At 37.7% G+C, this 17,134-nt stretch overlaps 2 protein-coding genes across 5 annotated transcripts in view; both read right to left on the reverse strand.

The window, feature by feature from the left end:
* The window catches only part of LOC110835917 (hemicentin-1-like), an 87,334-nt gene extending 81,324 nt beyond the window's left edge, over positions 1 to 6,010 (reverse strand). For both annotated transcript variants that reach the window (XM_087340318.1, XM_087340319.1), the window contains exon 1: positions 4,351 to 6,010. In XM_087340318.1, coding sequence (XP_087196444.1) covers positions 4,351 to 5,821 — 1,471 coding nt within the window. In that variant the 5' untranslated portion in view covers positions 5,822 to 6,010. The remainder of the gene's footprint in view (positions 1 to 4,350) is intronic.
* A 2,785-nt stretch (positions 6,011 to 8,795) lies between these two features.
* Positions 8,796 to 16,229, reverse strand: LOC110835919 (uncharacterized). 3 transcript variants are annotated; one of them, XM_022076620.2, is made up of 3 exons: positions 16,072 to 16,229; positions 13,285 to 13,446; positions 8,796 to 9,416 (listed from the first exon to the last, which is right to left on the reverse strand). In XM_022076620.2, exons 2-3 carry the CDS (start codon positions 13,439 to 13,441, stop codon positions 9,124 to 9,126), a joined length of 450 nt encoding a protein of 149 aa, XP_021932312.2. In that variant the 5' UTR covers positions 13,442 to 13,446; positions 16,072 to 16,229; the 3' UTR covers positions 8,796 to 9,123. The 3 variants fall into 3 exon arrangements, with proteins under 3 accessions (XP_021932312.2, XP_021932310.2, XP_021932309.2); XM_022076618.2 differs by lacking the exon at positions 16,072 to 16,229 and adding an exon at positions 14,675 to 14,816; XM_022076617.2 differs by lacking the exon at positions 16,072 to 16,229 and adding an exon at positions 14,669 to 14,788.
* Between the last annotated feature and the right edge of the window lie 905 nt (positions 16,230 to 17,134).

Consider the following 17,134-nt stretch of genomic DNA (forward strand, 5'->3'; position numbering starts at 1 on the left):
GTAACATTTTCGGGCGTTGTGCTCGAAGATGGTCGTCCAGAACGCTCGTCATCATCGACAGAGGTTCGGCCATTTTTAAAACGTGAATGCCACACAAAAGTTTGTGCACGACCCATTGCGGACTCCCCAAATGCTTGCTTTAGCATTTCATAGGTTTCCGTAGCCGTTTTGGCGAGTCATTGGCAAAATTTGATGCACACGCCATTCCGAAATCGCAGGAGGGTCGGTGTAATGCACTACCAAAACGCCCGTAACTAAGAAACAAATGCTAATTCGATGATGCCGGCTGGCATACTGATTCACTATGAATGTAGGCCGCACCCCCTAGCGGCAGAAGCTCGTACTACATCTGGTTCGCCCTCTATTGACACAGTCTTGAAACTTTTCGATCGCACCTCGTATACATATGTAAGTGGTACTTCACTTCTTCGAGTTTCCTTCTTATGTGGAAAATGTCATACATGTTCAACAGTTCTGCCCATTGGATAACTATTTGATACCGAACGTTGCAATAGCCTGGTTAATCCTCCCGTTTCGTATTCCAGAGATCCCCCGTTCAAATCTCGGCTTGGAGACTGGCTATCCTGACTGTTCGTGGTTTTCTTCAGTTTCTTAGAGAAAATTATTACTCATATGAAAAACTATTGCAATTTTAGATGATAGAAAATTGGGCTATATATATTCAGGGTGAGTCAGAAGTATGTTTACAAACTTGTGTGCGTGTTCCAGGATCAAAAATAAGAAAAAATGTTCCTATGAACATGGGATCGCAAATGCATCGTTTTCGAAATAATAGCCCAAAATAATTTTCAATGTTTGCCTTTACTGCCAAGTATAAGGACAGGGACGTTTCTTTATAACAGATGCTCAAAGGTTGTTCCTCCAATCTCCACACATGCACGAGCACGACGTACACAAGACTCACGAATTCGTTCGTACACTCGAGGGTTTCCTCGAATCATCTGGCATGCATTCTGCACTCGTTCCCAAAGGTCGTCTTCATTGTTTGTGGGTGTTGCATAAACGACGGACTTCAAGTCACCCCACAGATAAAAGTCCAATGGAGTCAGGTCCGGTGACCTCGGTGGCCATGCTACTGGGCCACCACGCCCAATCCATCGCTGAGGGTACTGTTCATTGAGATGACATCTGACGCGACGGGAGAAGTGTGCTGGGCTCTGTCGTGCATAAACCACATTCGTCTTCTTGTGTTCAGTGGTGCATCTTCAAGGAGACGTGGCAAGTGTCTTCTTAAGAATCGCCGATATGAAGGTCCACTTAGACGCCATGGAAGCATGTGTGGACCAATAAGCAAGTCGCCAACAATTCCTGCCCAAACGTTAATTGAAAATCTTTGCTGGAAGCTGGATTCACTTTGATATTAAGTCAATTCATTGAAACTTATTTTTGGCTATTATTTCGAAAATGAAACATTTGTTCTTATTTTTGATCCTGGAACACGCACACGAAGTTTGTAAACATACTTCTGACCCACTCTGTATATAATGACAGTCTCACAACACAGGTTTGGTTGTTACGCTATTCAAATTAATCGTATCCTGGCGTAACATACTGTGTATTTCAAAATTAAGAATTTAAGACACTCTCATTTGAAAACTAAATCTGCAAATAATAAAGCATTCCCTGTGACTTCATTGTCTTTGATGAATGCATCTGCCCTGTTCAGATATGCCATATATTATTTGTCAGCAGTGTCCATATTTGTTCTTTACAGTTATAATTTTATTAGCAAATGACATAAAATAGTGTATAATATCTGTTAAACCATACATATACTTCTTGAACAAGTGACATGTGCAATATCAGTTGGGGTTAGTGAAATATAATAACAATTATTATAATATTTATACTTCAATGTTCATGTAGCTGAAGCAGTTGTGAGAATGGAGGCCATACCTCGAACCTAAATACACTCCAAAGTTTATTTACTGTATGATCCTGTGCAAACCTCAAAGATGTATGGAGGTATATCTCCGCTCATTCTTAACCTCAAACCGACTAGTCAATGCGCGATCAAAGTGCTTAATGCAAAGTAAATAGTTCCTGGTACGCATCAGATAGGTGACTATTTCCTTCCATGGGCTGGCCACTTTCAAGAGACTGCAAGTCTTAATTTCCCCACCCTCAAAGTAAATCAGAAGATTCATGTTCATACATTACCTCTTCATGCAACAAACACTTATAAATGCAGTATAAAGTTCTCACAGTGGTGAAGATTTTGGGTTATAACACCGAATGGACTGTGGGTAGACAAAGGGCCGGTTTAACTACTAGGCACTACGCAGTAGCCTATGGCGGAAAAATTGGGGGGGCAAGAGACTGAATGAATAAAAATAAATAAAGAAAGAGAAATGGCGTAAAATACAATACCCGTCGGAAAATAGGAGAAAACAGAAGGAAAGAATAAATGTTTGTTCGCCTTCCGGCTTTATAATATGCCGCCAACAATACTTGCTATCATGCACAAATGTTTGATGTGTGTACAGTAGGGACCAGGTTACTTGCTAGCTGAGCTTTCTAGTGCTGTGGATAGTTGCACTCGGCACGGCCTGGTCGGCGCACGGAACGGCGAGGTAGAACGGTTAGAAAAAGCGTGAAGATGCGCGCGCATTGCTTATCACATCGCTATTCACCCTCGCGCCAAGAACTAGCGAGTAGTCTGGTCCTTACTATAGTGAAGTCGACAATGTGAACCGGTCAGCATATTTCCTGACAGACACAGATCGTCTCGTGATGGACACTTACCCGGTGTCCTACGTGAGCGATTAAATGCGAGCGGTGCGAGTTGCGTGGGTGAAGCGGAAATATCAAACTGGCTGTTTGTGTGGCGCTGTCCTATGTTACAGCGAATCAGTCGCCGGCCAAAGCCGAGATCAAATATTTTGATATTTCCGCGCAGGTCGCTGCGCTGGCCAGTAAGGCGCATGCGCAAGGAAACTCTGACTGTGCAGTACAGGGAATGGGCATGCGCAGGAAGGCCGTGTGTTTCTCTCACGTAGGACGCAACTAGCGATTCCCTTATGTCATATGACACCCCATGCTGCTTATGCAGCTCGCACAGCTCGCTTCTTATCGCTCACGTAGGACATTGCCTAAAAGTCTACCATCAGTTGCGAGACAGATCTTGTATTAATACAATCGGTTTTACTCCCATTCGTTATATAGTGTTTTTTTTGTAACCGCCTCTTGCAAAAAGTGATAAGTAAATTCCTTCTTTATTGCTGAAAAGAAAGTTTTCAGTTACAGCAAAGTGGACGCGCGTGCATTATTTAAAACTTTTATGTAATTACGATTAAATTCTGAGATTAAACTGCACTGTAGAAATTCAAGGAAAAACTCTACCAAGCATCCCTGAGGCCCGACCAATGTAGAAACATCTTCCGGCATCACGACAAACCGAAAACAAATTCTGGGAACAATATCGCAAACGAAATGCTGAAAATAAAAAAAGAACAAACGACGCAAGGAAGTTCCATTCCGAATAAAATCATGTAAATTCTAATGATTTTTTAGTAAATATTTTGTATAACGTGTAGAACAATGACAATGTACATTCAGTAACAAACAATCTCTTTTATTACATAAAATAATGTTTAAATTATAAATTTGTTCATACAAATACACAATATTAATTTTCGAAAGTTAATTGTGGGGGGGGGGGGGGAGGCGAAAGCTAAAGTTTCGTCTTGGGGCGCCATAAACCCTTAGGTAGATAACAATGTTTTGGAGAAACACACTGTTTCCATGTACTTACAAGTCTACACGGCATTATAACCCATAAGATCAACATCGACACATGCACACATACAAATTGTGATAACCATTCAGGCAATAGATTTCACAGATGATGTTCTCTGTACTACTGTGTACATGAGAAGTTGGAAATTAAGAAAAACAAATAATTTCTTTTAAAATTATGGCCTGACAAGCAATTTAGTAGCATGTCTGAACAAGTCGGACATTATGTCACACCTTTGTTACTAGTTTATGCCAGTTGGAGATGGTTAGACGCGTAGCAGCTTTTTTTTGATGGGAATCAAATAAAACTAAAAAAATGTATGATTTACGTAACGACTGAAGTTCAAATAAGAGGTCATATCTTCATTGAAACTAACATTAATTTAAACAAGAGTGGAGATGGACAGAAAATGTTTCCTGTATATATATTTTTTTTTAAGTTTTATACGTCTCATTGGCTTTTATTTTGTAAATAACTCACACCAAGAGGGAAATATAGATCAGAATTCGAAGCAAGGAGACCTTTATTGCGCCACTAGATATGTACATTACAAAGTAAACTGTTTAAGAGATATAATTGTGATAACTTACTTGGGTCATGAAAGGGGACTAGGACGTAGTTGTAGATAGGTTTGTCCGGGCGTTCCAGCATAGCGGCCATAATCCTCTCAGCACCCATTTTCACTTGCACCAAATCATCCCACATAGAACCTGTTGAATCAAACACAAAGGCCAACGTAGACCCACTGTGCGTTTCTTCATCGTCAGTTTCACGAATTTCATGAGGCGATATTTCCACACCGAAAGTAATATCACTCTCTTCATGATTTTCTGATCCTGTTTCGTCACCACTGCGATGCTGACTGTCAATAGTATTAACTTTATGTTTATCCAAGGAAGGAAGTCGATTTAAAACAAGTTCTTCAATGTGTTGAGCTAAAGTTTTGTTCTGGTTAACCCCATCAATAACATTTGTCTCGGGTTTACGTGGATAATGATACACCTCAAAAGCATTATGCAATTCGAAAATATCGTTACTGTTCGTATTATTATCTGGTGTGATATGTTCGGTATCTGAACCGGAGACTTGTATATTAGACACAAGAGATTTTTCTGCACGTTCTTCACTGTCTGCCTGATAATTGAAATATTGATTTTGTTCACTGTCAACTGTATCGTTAACTGAGATATTGAACACTTTGTCAAAAGGTTCTTCACTATCAAATGAATTATTGTGATATTGGGAAGCAGGTGAATCTGATTGGTCTTCGGGAACTTCGATAGGCTCATTCATTGCTTTACTTTGGATTTCGCTTTTGTTGTAATTCTCCAAATTAACATCTTGAATCTCGTTTACATCAGAATTATTTTGAAATCCATCGTTAAGAAGCTGATTAAAACTATGTTCATCAAGAGGTTGTTCTGAACTGTGTTCCCTAATATTATCATTGTCACTGCGCGAATATATGTTGTCTTTAACCTCTTTTGTTACACTAACATTATCAGCATTAACAGACACATCAGTTGTGTATCGTTGTGGAGCTACGTGACTTGGCGTTGATGGATAAATGTTACTGAAACTAGCACTGTCATCTACAGTGTGATTTATGTCCAGAGGATGATCAAATTCCAACATAGAGCTAGAATTTTGATCGCTGTGCTGCTGAATAAATTCACTTTCGTCGTCAGTACCGTTTATTGGTGATGAATTTGCTTTTGGACTGGCTTCAATGTTGTCTTCTGAAAATAGCTGTAATTCACTAACACTTTGTAAAGTTCTTAACTGCTCAGTTGATGAAAGAGTTTTATTGCTAAAAAATTGTTTTTGTTGATCACTCGATTCGTTTGAACTTGAAAGCGAGTCTTCAGTTTCATTTGTTTCTGTTTGATTGTTTGTTACTTCATCGCTGCTTGTCATTTCTCCTGAACCTCCTTCACTTTCACCAAACATTTCCACTGACTGAGACAAATCTGTCTGTAAGCTGACACTATCTGAGCTGTGAATCATTACGAGTAAAAGCAATAATGGAATAGAAATATGAGCTACTTTCTGCTGTCCCATATTGGCTGACTGATGCTTTAGCACTGAAGACAGATGAGCAGCGTTCTGCGAGCGAGTCTAACGATAACTAGGGTCGCCCTTCAACTGTCGCAAATTCACTCCTCTCCATTCTGTCGTTTTTCTTACCCCATACTCTCCGCCATCTGGCGTGCCAAAGAATTCAGACGTTCATTTTCTAAAATCGGTGGTAGTTTTTTATTTATTGTACGACTGGAAAGATTTATTCCGTAGCGGGTCTTTGCATTCTGAATGCTGACGCAAGTAATGTACAATATTACAAATATAACATGTAAGCGTTATTATCAGTATTTCTCACACAAGCGTTGCACTACATAACAGACGTTAAAACGTAAGTATATCTTTACGTTTGATTTATTCGTTAACAGTTATTCTCATAAGAAACTAGAGTGAATTTTGGTCCAGTTTAAGAAATTTTTATCACTGTTATCTCTAAAATGCACGGACATGCATTAACTTTTTCTGCAGATTCATTTGTTTATCGGATACTGACTGTTGAGATGACAACATGGTTTAAAACAGAGTGCTTTGAATTTGTTTCCATGAACATTAAAAACGTCTTAATAAACCCAGTGTATAGCATATTATATTTGTTGATATGTTTCTTAGCCGTTGAGCTTAAAAAAAATTATGAGTATCTTAAACAACTTTAATTTATAAATTTACAAATCGCGTGCTCCTAACACCTCATTTAAGAAATTCAAATCCACGACAATAAAACACAGTAAGAGTTAAATGTATGGTACGGTGGTCTAGCGGTTAGAACACTGGCCTTGTAATCCTGGGGTCTCGGGTTCGATTCCCGGCGGTGCCCGAATTTATAACTTGTGTTGGGCAAGGCCGTGGTCCAGGTATCACGGAGTTTTCCTCCGGGGGCTTCCCCGATTTCTCCGTGGCATCCCAACAATTACTCCATTCACACACAGAAGAAGGCAATGGCAAACCACTTCTGGATCATCTGCCAAGAACGTATATGAACTGGTCCCAGTCCGAGAAAAGGATGGAAGGATCCTGTTCATATGGACCTGTCGTCAGACAGAACACTAAAAAGAAGTGTATTGGACTCGTTCGCAAGTCATCATGGGAATTAACTTGGGTCGAGTAAATTTTTTTATTGTTTCACGCAGCTGCCACGTTGTTGCTTTACGGTGTACAAATAATTGCTAATAAAGTTTCGTATTTCTTTCTAATATCTGTAACCATACGTCATTGTATGATCCCATATTTAGTGGTATTAATGTCGCTCCCATCTCATAAGTTCATTCGCCCGCCATTTTTTTTCACTATCGATTGTATTGAATTACAAAGTATGTGTATATGGTCATCTGCAATTGCATAAGTCATACTAAATTTTAAGAAAATCATAATAATCATAAGCCCATCGAAGTCAACAGTAAATTCATGAACCTGTCTACACCAATAAAAAAGTTTCATGCCCAATAAATAGCATTGTCTACCAAAGCAGTAGAAACCTGTTGGCCTTTTCTGCCTTCATAATACGTAGCCACTAGAACTACAAATAATTTTATATTGGTTGCATTCTACGGCAACCTTTCATGTATAAATCCAATTATAAGAACCGTGACACTTCATCTGCGAACGTTAAATCTTACAAAGTGAATCTAAATGTTAAGTCCAAGATCTCTTGACAGTTCAGATGTGTATGATTAATAATACAAAAAAAATCATTTCGTTTAAAATGAGTATGGGAAAACATTGCATAGCTTACGCCGCTAATGATGTGTTAATTAAAACAAAAAGTGAAATATCTTTTCCGGAATGATATTGAAATACATTTCGTTTTTCTGTTTATACCACAACTACGTAGGATTTGAAGTTTTCACAGCAGTAAGTCTGAAGATGGCTGTCTTCTGGGTTGTTGCGCCGTGTAGTCTGGTAGAAGTTTACCGACGTTTCAGAGGTCATACTGCCTCCATCATCAGGGCGATGAGTATGAAGATTTCTGTCTTCTGGGTTGTTGCGCCGTGTAGTCTGGTAGAAGTTTACCGACGTTTCAGAGGTCATACTGCCTCCATCATCAGGGCGATGAGTATGAAGATTTCTGTATTCTGGGTTGTTGCGCTGTGTAGTCTGGTCGATGTTTACCGACGTTTCAGAGGTCATACTGCCTCCATCATCAGGGCGATGAGTATGAAGATTTCTGTCTTCTGGGTTGTTGCGCCGTGTAGTCTGGTCGATGTTTACCAACGTTTCAGAGGTCATACTGCCTCCATCATCAGGGCGATGAGTATGAAGATTTCTGTCTTCTGGGTTGTTGCGCTGTGTAGTCTGGTCGATGTTTACCAACGTTTCAGAGGTCATACTGCCTCCATCATCAGGGCGATGAGTATGAAGATTTCTGTCTTCTGGGTTGTTGCGCCGTGTAGTCTGGTAGAAGTTTACCGACGTTTCAGAGGTCATACTGCCTCCGTCATCAGGGCGGTGAGTATGAAGATTTCTGTCTTCTGGGTTGTTGCGCCGTGTAGTCTGGTCGATGTTAACCAACGTTTCAGAGGTCACACTGCCTCCATCATCAGGGCGATGAGTATGAAGATTTCTGTCTTCTGGGTTGTTGCGCTGTGTAGTCTGGTTGATGTTTATCAACATTTCAGAGGTCATACTGCCTCCACCATCAGGGTGATGATGGAGGAATACGTTAAGTTAGAAAAAGGTAGTATATTTTCTTGCGTTATTATAATTCGTAGCTAGTACACACACACACACACACACACAGGTTCACCATCGATAATTTTATCTCAAATTTGTAATGTTTTGTCTTCATATGCCTGAATTCTGAGATACAATTATGTGTATGTAAATATATATTTATGACCATGTATAGTTACGTGAAGTGACATTTTATGATGTGCCGTCATGTGTCTGACAAATTATATTGTACAGTGGGTGAAAAAAAGCTTGCTGAATACTGGCATAAACAATTATGAAAGCTGTAGTATACGTAAAACAATGAGTTTTATTCCATTAACGTGTCTCCTTTTACATGTTTGCGCATGTTATTATAAATTTAATATATTCTTCTCATTTTAAAATAATTACCAATGCTGTAAACGCGTAACAAGCCCAATCATTAATTCCATATACACGGGGCTAAGAATATGTTGGGGCTGACGACATTAGATGGATACATATAATTTGCAAATATCAGTACGTTTCATTGGAGTTGGAAAAAAAAATACAATATAATTGGTCTCTGATAATGACGTAGTTCCAATATTTTCTTCCGCAGCGTTTTAAACATTGTTGTCGTAAACATCATTAATATTTTATTTTTTCTTTTCCCCTGGTTCAGACAACAAATCCAGTTCCTTTCTAAGGACATTGACGAATGACGACACTTCATTATTATCAATACCATTCTCTACAGAATTTTCCTCTTCTGACTTATCGTCGTCTATCTGAGATAAGAATTCCACCACAGCCTCAGGAACACCCTCCTTTAGTAGTTCATTCCTGAACTCAGAGACAAACGCCGAAACGAATGTTAGAATAACAACCTTAACCTGCTCTCCCAGTTCTGTTTCTTCGTCACACCAACCGTCCTTCAGGACAATCACATCTAAAACACAAATCAAGCATTACTGGTGTTTTTATTGTATTAGTCTGAAACGATACATCGTACACTTCGATTATCGATTGAGCTAGGTGGCGTGATGGATCGATCAGGGGGTCAAACACTTCTCTCTAGGTTTTAATATGTAGTTTTCAAATACATTGGACGTTGGAAAAGTTTTAGAACGTAAAGAGTTTAATTTTTTGCGACTAAGTTTCAGGTTTTAAGACTTCAGTGTCCACGTACCCTGATGAAGAACATTACTCCGTACGTTCAAATCTTATAATTTAATTAAATCTGCGAATATTTCAATCAAAGAAAGAACTTGCAGTACACACCTTCCCTTAAACGTTAGCATCGGGCGTCTGTATAGAGAGAGCATCAAACAATATAAATTTATAATAACGATTTCTTTTATATGCAAAATAACCAACCACATATACAGCCCTATATACATGGCCCTCCATAAAAATCGTTTGATATGAACTTAAAATCTCGCTCTGTCGCATATTATTATATTGTGCAGATTAATTTCTAAAAAATAACCAAACTTAATTTGCCACAGTCGAGTGATAAAGGTAAAGTTGTGTTTTGTGTTCAATAAGCTCCATGCCATGAAGACGTGGGAGAGCTGAGTATATCTTCAGAAATTCTTAACCTCGAAACTAGATTGTCATCTGACTCTCCTGGAAAAGTGGCAACTGTTGTCCACTGGAATGAAAGTTGAGAGCGTTTCGGAGCATGGCCTTACGTGCTACTGTCGTTCAATATTAATTGCTCTCAAAAGACAACGCTTTCTGTACTTATTTCGTGCTGATGGTTATTTAATATTTTACAGAAAAATTGCAACAGAAGTTGTATATTTTTCGATTTTCCATCGCCACACAAAATGTTATGACGATGGTACTTCTGGAGTTATTGCCAGAGACAGCCGGTTTGACTAACAACTAGGTAATCTAGGTGATCGCCTAGGAAGGAAAAACTGGATGAATAAAAAATTAAAGAGAATTAGCATAGAGCATAATAATAATAAGGTATGAAAGTGTAAAGATAAAGTAGGAAATATTAAATGTCTTCCCTGCCTTGCAATACTCCTCCATCAATACTTCGTATCTTATACACAAATGAGTGACGAGGTGTAATGAAGTCGACAATCATAACGCCTCTTGAATTTCGCCTTCAGTTGTCATCGTCAGTTACACGATCGGTATTTTGCTAACAGATTCTGTTTCGCTTTTGTTCAGTTATTTTATTGTTTCCTTTGTGATTGTCTTCTTTAGAGAATGCATTTATAAACATTAATTGAAAGTAACTTTATTTACTATAAAGAAGGAAGTTTTCCTGTTAAAAATAATTGGAAACACGTGCATTTTATACATTTACGTGATCTGTAGTAACATTATGATTAAATTTTAAATTTAAACTGCACTACAGAAATTCAAGAGAAATGTCTACATGTCCCTTAGGCCTGGCCAATGTAAAATAATTTTTCAGTTTATGTGACGTCATGGCAGAGAGAAATATTCCGGGTATTAGCCTTTCCAAGCTAAAGCTTATCAGAATGCATTTATTCGTTAATGTCGCAAGAAAGACTTAAAATTATCAACTAACGGCCACATGACACACACAAAATGACATGAAAAAAAATTCGTTAATCGAACTAACCAAGGGGTTCTCACCCTTTCCCGCTGGATTACCACTAATTCTAATTTAACACATTAAATGTATCACTAACCAAATGTATTCGAGGGAAACTAATTTATGTTAAAATTATCTTTTAATATCTGGTTGATATTTGCTGAATAATACTTGAAAAATATATTAAAACTCAAATCTCGACACAATGTCGATGTTACGTATTTTTCTGGCGAAAATTTTGTACATTAATGTCTACACTAAACACTGCAATTGTGTTGGAGAACTCACAAGCATGTTCCGCTATTCAAACTAGATGGCACATGTAAAACAAACGTTTAAGAGGTCCTTGCTGCCTCCATTATCAGGGCGATCAACCACTGAAACGTTGGAAAACTTCTACCAGACTACACGGCGCTACAACCCAGAAGACAGCCAACTTCAGACTCACTGCTGTGAAAACCTCAAATCCTACTTAAATAATCTGTCGATTCTTATGAGCAGTCCCACACTCCTTTGAGGTAACTTACAGCTCTCTTACTTAAATACTGTGGGGACTTTGCCACCTGATTTTAGTGACAAATGTAGACAACAATTAAATAATTAACTCGCTACTAAATAAAATTGATTGAAACCACAAAATTAAATATACACTGTGATGCTACATTGCAGGTCCTGGGAAGTTTACCCCGATATACCGTACCCTAAAACTACCCTGGTTTCAAGTTACTGATACGTTGTAGGGGCCACCTGAAGCAGTGCCCTGGGCCGTAGGTTATACCGCGCCTGGTGTGTAGTGAATAATGACAATACTCAGTATTGTGTTTCCTTTATTGTGTAAACTAGCTCTAAAAATAAAAATGCGAGATTTTTATTCGAACTAGTGCACAGTATTCATTTTCGTTAAGTTAGGGGGTTGCAAGGCTGTCGGTTAGCCTAGAGTCTAGGCTAACCAACACAAGGTTATTTAACAGTCTAGGCCCTAACTATCTAACTAAGTAGATGGCTTACCGAACCCGAAGGTTCATCACCGAATTAACCAAAGCCCTCCGCCGGACCCTGTCCTGGGCCAACAAAATCCAGTCTCCTTCAACTCCTATCTCCCATAGATCCTACCTGAGATTATCCTCCGATCTACGTCTAGGTCTACCCAGCGATCTCTTTCCTTCAGGCTTCCCAACCAGTACCCGGTGCATACCTCTTGTCCCATCCATGCGCGCTACATGCCCATCCCATCTCATTCTTCTCGACTTAATCACCCTGACAATATTGGGGGAGGAGTACAGATTTTTAAGCTCATCATTATGCAGTTTTCTCCACGCCCCATCGTCTTCCCTCTTAGGCCCAAATATCCTCCTCAACATCCTATTCTCAAACACCTGCAATCTGTGTACCTCCCTCTGAGTGAGAGACCATGTTTCGCACCCATACAAAACAACAGGCAAAATCATTGTTTTGTATATCTTAATCTTCAGGTTCTTAGAAATCAGACGGGAAGACAAAATATTCTGAACTGAGAAGTAGCAAGCATTTCCGGAATTTAGTCTCCTCCTAACTTCCTCATGAGTGTCATTTTGATTTGTCAGTCTAGGCCCTAGACTGTTAAATAACCTTACGCCGAAACTGACCACAGAAGTTGCCTGCTGGCAATTTCTATTCAATATTTATGTCTTCGCTGAACAAATTAGGCTCATAATAAGAGACCATTAGCTGATGTGTCCGATTTAATTAGAATTCCTCTTCATTTTCTTAGTCTTCTTGACGACGTATTCTTCCTCCAATAATATTTCTTCGTACACTTTATTTATGTTTCTTAATACCTGCTTCCTGTTTCCTACCTCTGTCTTTACACCGATTTCTTTCATATACTTGCAATGTTGTCATTCGTACCTGCGAGACCTTACAATGCCAGCGTCAATATTTCACTTTTCTGTAAATACTATTGAGGGATTCTTCGAAGGCGAACTTCATAAGATACCTTCTGGGGCGACATTATTGCATTAGAGCAGCTGTGTCATAAGCGAATTATTTTCGCTGTCAGCTGTTATCGTGATAATACTACAAAACGCTGAGGTTCGTATTTGGAAGGTCCCAGGATCGGATCTCGGTCTGGAATTGAGTTATATTTTCCGAGATTTGTCATGGCTGCCCTCATTGTCTCCAGGAGACTGTTAAAACTTAACTTAAAATGTGTTACGACCACTCTTTACCGCGTCCATCACCCATAATCGCCACTTACCTCTGTCGTTGACACAGTTCTCATAACGTAGGTGCTGGCGGCTGACGTACGTGTTTCCGTCTGACCCGCAGACTCGGTGCTGGATTGAGAAGGGTAAGTACGCGATCCTTGAGCAATCTGGGCGCTGTCCGTCCTCGCCCATTGCACCCAGAACCATGAAAACTGTGCACAAAATACAACTACAAGATAACGTCCGACATTTTTCGAATTTCAAGACGATTTCTAAAAGTGAGCTTCAACGGGCTTTCATGAACTCCATCACCTCAGTGTCTTTTTATGGATCAAGAAGATCAACTATTATGTTCTTTCTCACCAATAAACCTTATCTTTTCTCAGTTCAATCTAGTCACCTCCTCGCACTCAATTATCGTAGATACATTTTAATATTATAATCCAATTTCCTCAGGTTATCAGACTTAAATGTTTTACGTATTTTTCATTTCCGCCATACTTTCTTCATGTACCGCCCATCTAATTTCTTGGTATGATCATTCTAAAAACATGAAGAGTACGACTCATGAAGTTCCCTCTGATGTAATTTTCGAGATCACCCTGGTACTTCCTCCCTCGTATGTCCAAATATTCTTCTCGATGTTTTAAACAAACATCATTGATGTGCTTATAGTTTCCAGCCATCGTAACTGACATTAACTTTCTAAATAAATACAATTTTAACGATAAAATTTTATATTACATTTCGTTTATAAATTTGGTAATACACAGAACATGTGAAGTGACTTCCTATAAAAACTATACGTTTGTTTTTATAAAAACAAAAATGTTAACCTACTAAATGAACGATAACTTGTCAGCAAATTCAAAAAATGTAAATGTGCAAGAAACTAAAATAACTACGAATATAAAGACTTAAGTCGTTTGCCAATAAGAGCTAAAAAAGGCAAATATTGTTACCAACAAATTAATAATTACAATAAAAATACACATGAACATAATCAGCTACACTCTACTACCAAAAAGAGGACTTACATACTCCTTTAATGGTTGTATTTTTTTAACTTAAATTAAAATTGCTAGAGCGATTGCACGAAGGAATCTATTGCTCAGTTTCTGTGCAAACTATCACAAAATATCCTAATAGCTATCCTAGTTGTATAAAGCAGTCTAAACAATACTACTGGGGTTATTTAAATGATTATACCGAAAGCCACGTAACATTCAAACAAAATTAAGTCAAAGACCTGAATTAAAAATCAGATTTAAGAAATTGTTCAAATAGTCTCTTTAATTCATTCTCATATTCCCTGCAGCCTATATTTTTTACGAAACAGAGAGTCGAAATGACGGTCCTTAGATAGATATTTTTAATTGTTTGATGTCTACGTTATACATGTTTATTCAAAATACATAGTCTGTCCACACTTACACGTACTGAACAAATAGACCTTCATTGTCAGCTTCCTCTTGTTATCACGACAGAGCAGAAGAGAATGTTGGGCTCAACTACCAACATATGCATCCAGGGACTTATTATATACACCACTGATACGTATTTGAAACTTCCGGTTCTTTGATTATACATATCTGAAGGTCAGTTAAACGTTCATTTTATCACGTCAAGGTGTTAAATATATCATTGTACTGCGTTAAATATGTCATTGACGAAGACCTAATTAAATTGCAACATAAGTTATTCTAATTGAGCAAAACAGAATCTTAAATATTAAAGAATCTAGTGATAATACTTTTGTATGGACTAACATGAAAAATAAAGTTTTGTATCTCAATATACTTTGCTACTATAATATATATTTCCAAAATGTTTAATTGTAAAAATGCCTCCTGTAACAAATGTACCTATCTGTTGTATGAGTAGTCTCATTTGACTCAATTTCAAACTTCAGTTACTTTCTAATATTAATTTTAATTCAATTCTATTGTATTCTCAACACTTACTTGTAAAATTATAAAAAAAATGGCCTGAATATATGTTAATACCAAAATATATCGCAAAAACTAATTTTAAGAATAATTAAATTTGTTGACTCTAATTACTATATAATATATCTTTAAATTTGTTGCAGAGTTATAAGCACATTTTCGACATGCCTGTAGTTTCAACAGTTTCACCCGAAAATTAATTTAAACATAGCAGGGAGATATTTACTTTTTTATATCGTCAAATACGTCTAAAGCAACGTGTCATTCTTTACTTCCAAGCTTATGTCTATTTGTCCATGTAAAATCTTTTGGATCGTACTGAACAAAGAGAGAATGTTGGTAAACAAAGAAATTGCGTCATACGATTAGCTTCTTTGGCAGTTTTACATACCATCGTTGAAAAATAATTTAAAACTATTGTTCAAACCAGTAAAGTTTAAACTGCTTTCACTATCATGATATAGAAGAAAAATTATATTTCAATGCAGTGTGAGAAGACAAAAACTGAAAATCTGATTTCATGCGAGTGATGACGTCAGAAGAAAAGAACTTACCCAGCATGCTCTATTAATTCTGTATGAACAGAGAGTTAGGTTAGGTTACCGAGTCACAGACACACAGGCCTATTATAAATAGAGAATTAAATAATTTCAGTAGATCTCTATAAGAAATCGATCGCTAAGAAGACCGATTCGGATACAAGATAAATAAACTACATTAACGTGACTCTTATGGAAACGGTTTAATCAACTGAATCAGAATTTACTTCATATAATGACGTCAACCTCGTCATATCCGTGTTATGACTTGTAGTTACGGTCTTCGTATCTTGCTATACTATTCCAACGTGATCAAAACAGAGTTAACCTAAAATATAAAATACTTTACCTGCTCTTTCTTTTAGAATAGGGCTTATTCACTAAATTCAGACATCTCCAGAGAATTTATACAGTTATCTCGATGTGTTTCAAACTTCCGTTCCCCCAGTCTTCTTTAATTCTACGACTAGAAAGTTTATACTGTCCTCAGCCTAACTCTGTCATTCAACACTGCGTGGGGGTGGGGGTGGGGGTGGGGGGGGGGTGGGGAAAATCACTGCAGCGATCAGATGGACAACCGGTTAATCAGGTAATCGGAATCATGGTTCTTTACTCTGAAGGTCATTATTATCACTGCATTTCCTTGACACTCAACAAATATCTAATAGTGATTTTCGAATGCATTGCCTCTGAGAGAAACCCAACCACTGCTTCAAATACGTAAATTATGAAATTAAAGAATTCCTTCTTTACTTCTAGTGGCATAGTCCATTTGACTACAAGGATTTTATTTACTGCAGGAAGCTGGAATGTTTGTTGGTGGATACTGCAAAAAATTGTGAATAAAAATAAATTGTAATGTAGGAAGTACTAATCGCTAAAACGCTTTGAATTAATTTGGGTGACATAGATATAGAATTATCTATTGAAGGTCAAACGTAGAATGATGGCTCATATCTACATCCACAGCGTGTTTAAACAAGATTATTCAAATCAATTTAAATTTAATATTTATGCCTACAATTGGCGCAGAACTTGAACCTTCAAACATAATTCAAAAATTGTACTTGGGTTTTAAACCAATATTTAGTCACAGAAAAATGCTTACTCTCAGTGTAATTTCGTGTCATCAATTTCCTTCTCAAAATCTAAAACGACTTGAAATGTGATATTGATTTGCCCAAAATTTATTTGAGCAGTAAATTTGAAACAAATACTGTGATTAGAAATATATAATTATACTGACATGACAAGCAATAAATTAAATGAATGCAAGTAAGAAAATCGAGTTTGGACAGTTTAAATAACTGAATGGACGTACCTGCTTCAAATGCTTCTGTGTCCTCAAGTTCAAGGCCGGTTAAATACAGAATCGTATCTTGTCTGCCTTCGACGATATAGACCTCGTCGAG

The sequence above is a fragment of the Zootermopsis nevadensis genome, unplaced genomic scaffold, assembly GCF_977971745.1.
Source record: "Zootermopsis nevadensis isolate Lab colony 2312 unplaced genomic scaffold, Znev_1.0 Znev_ptg000061l, whole genome shotgun sequence".
Taxonomy (NCBI): domain Eukaryota; kingdom Metazoa; phylum Arthropoda; class Insecta; order Blattodea; family Termopsidae; genus Zootermopsis; species Zootermopsis nevadensis.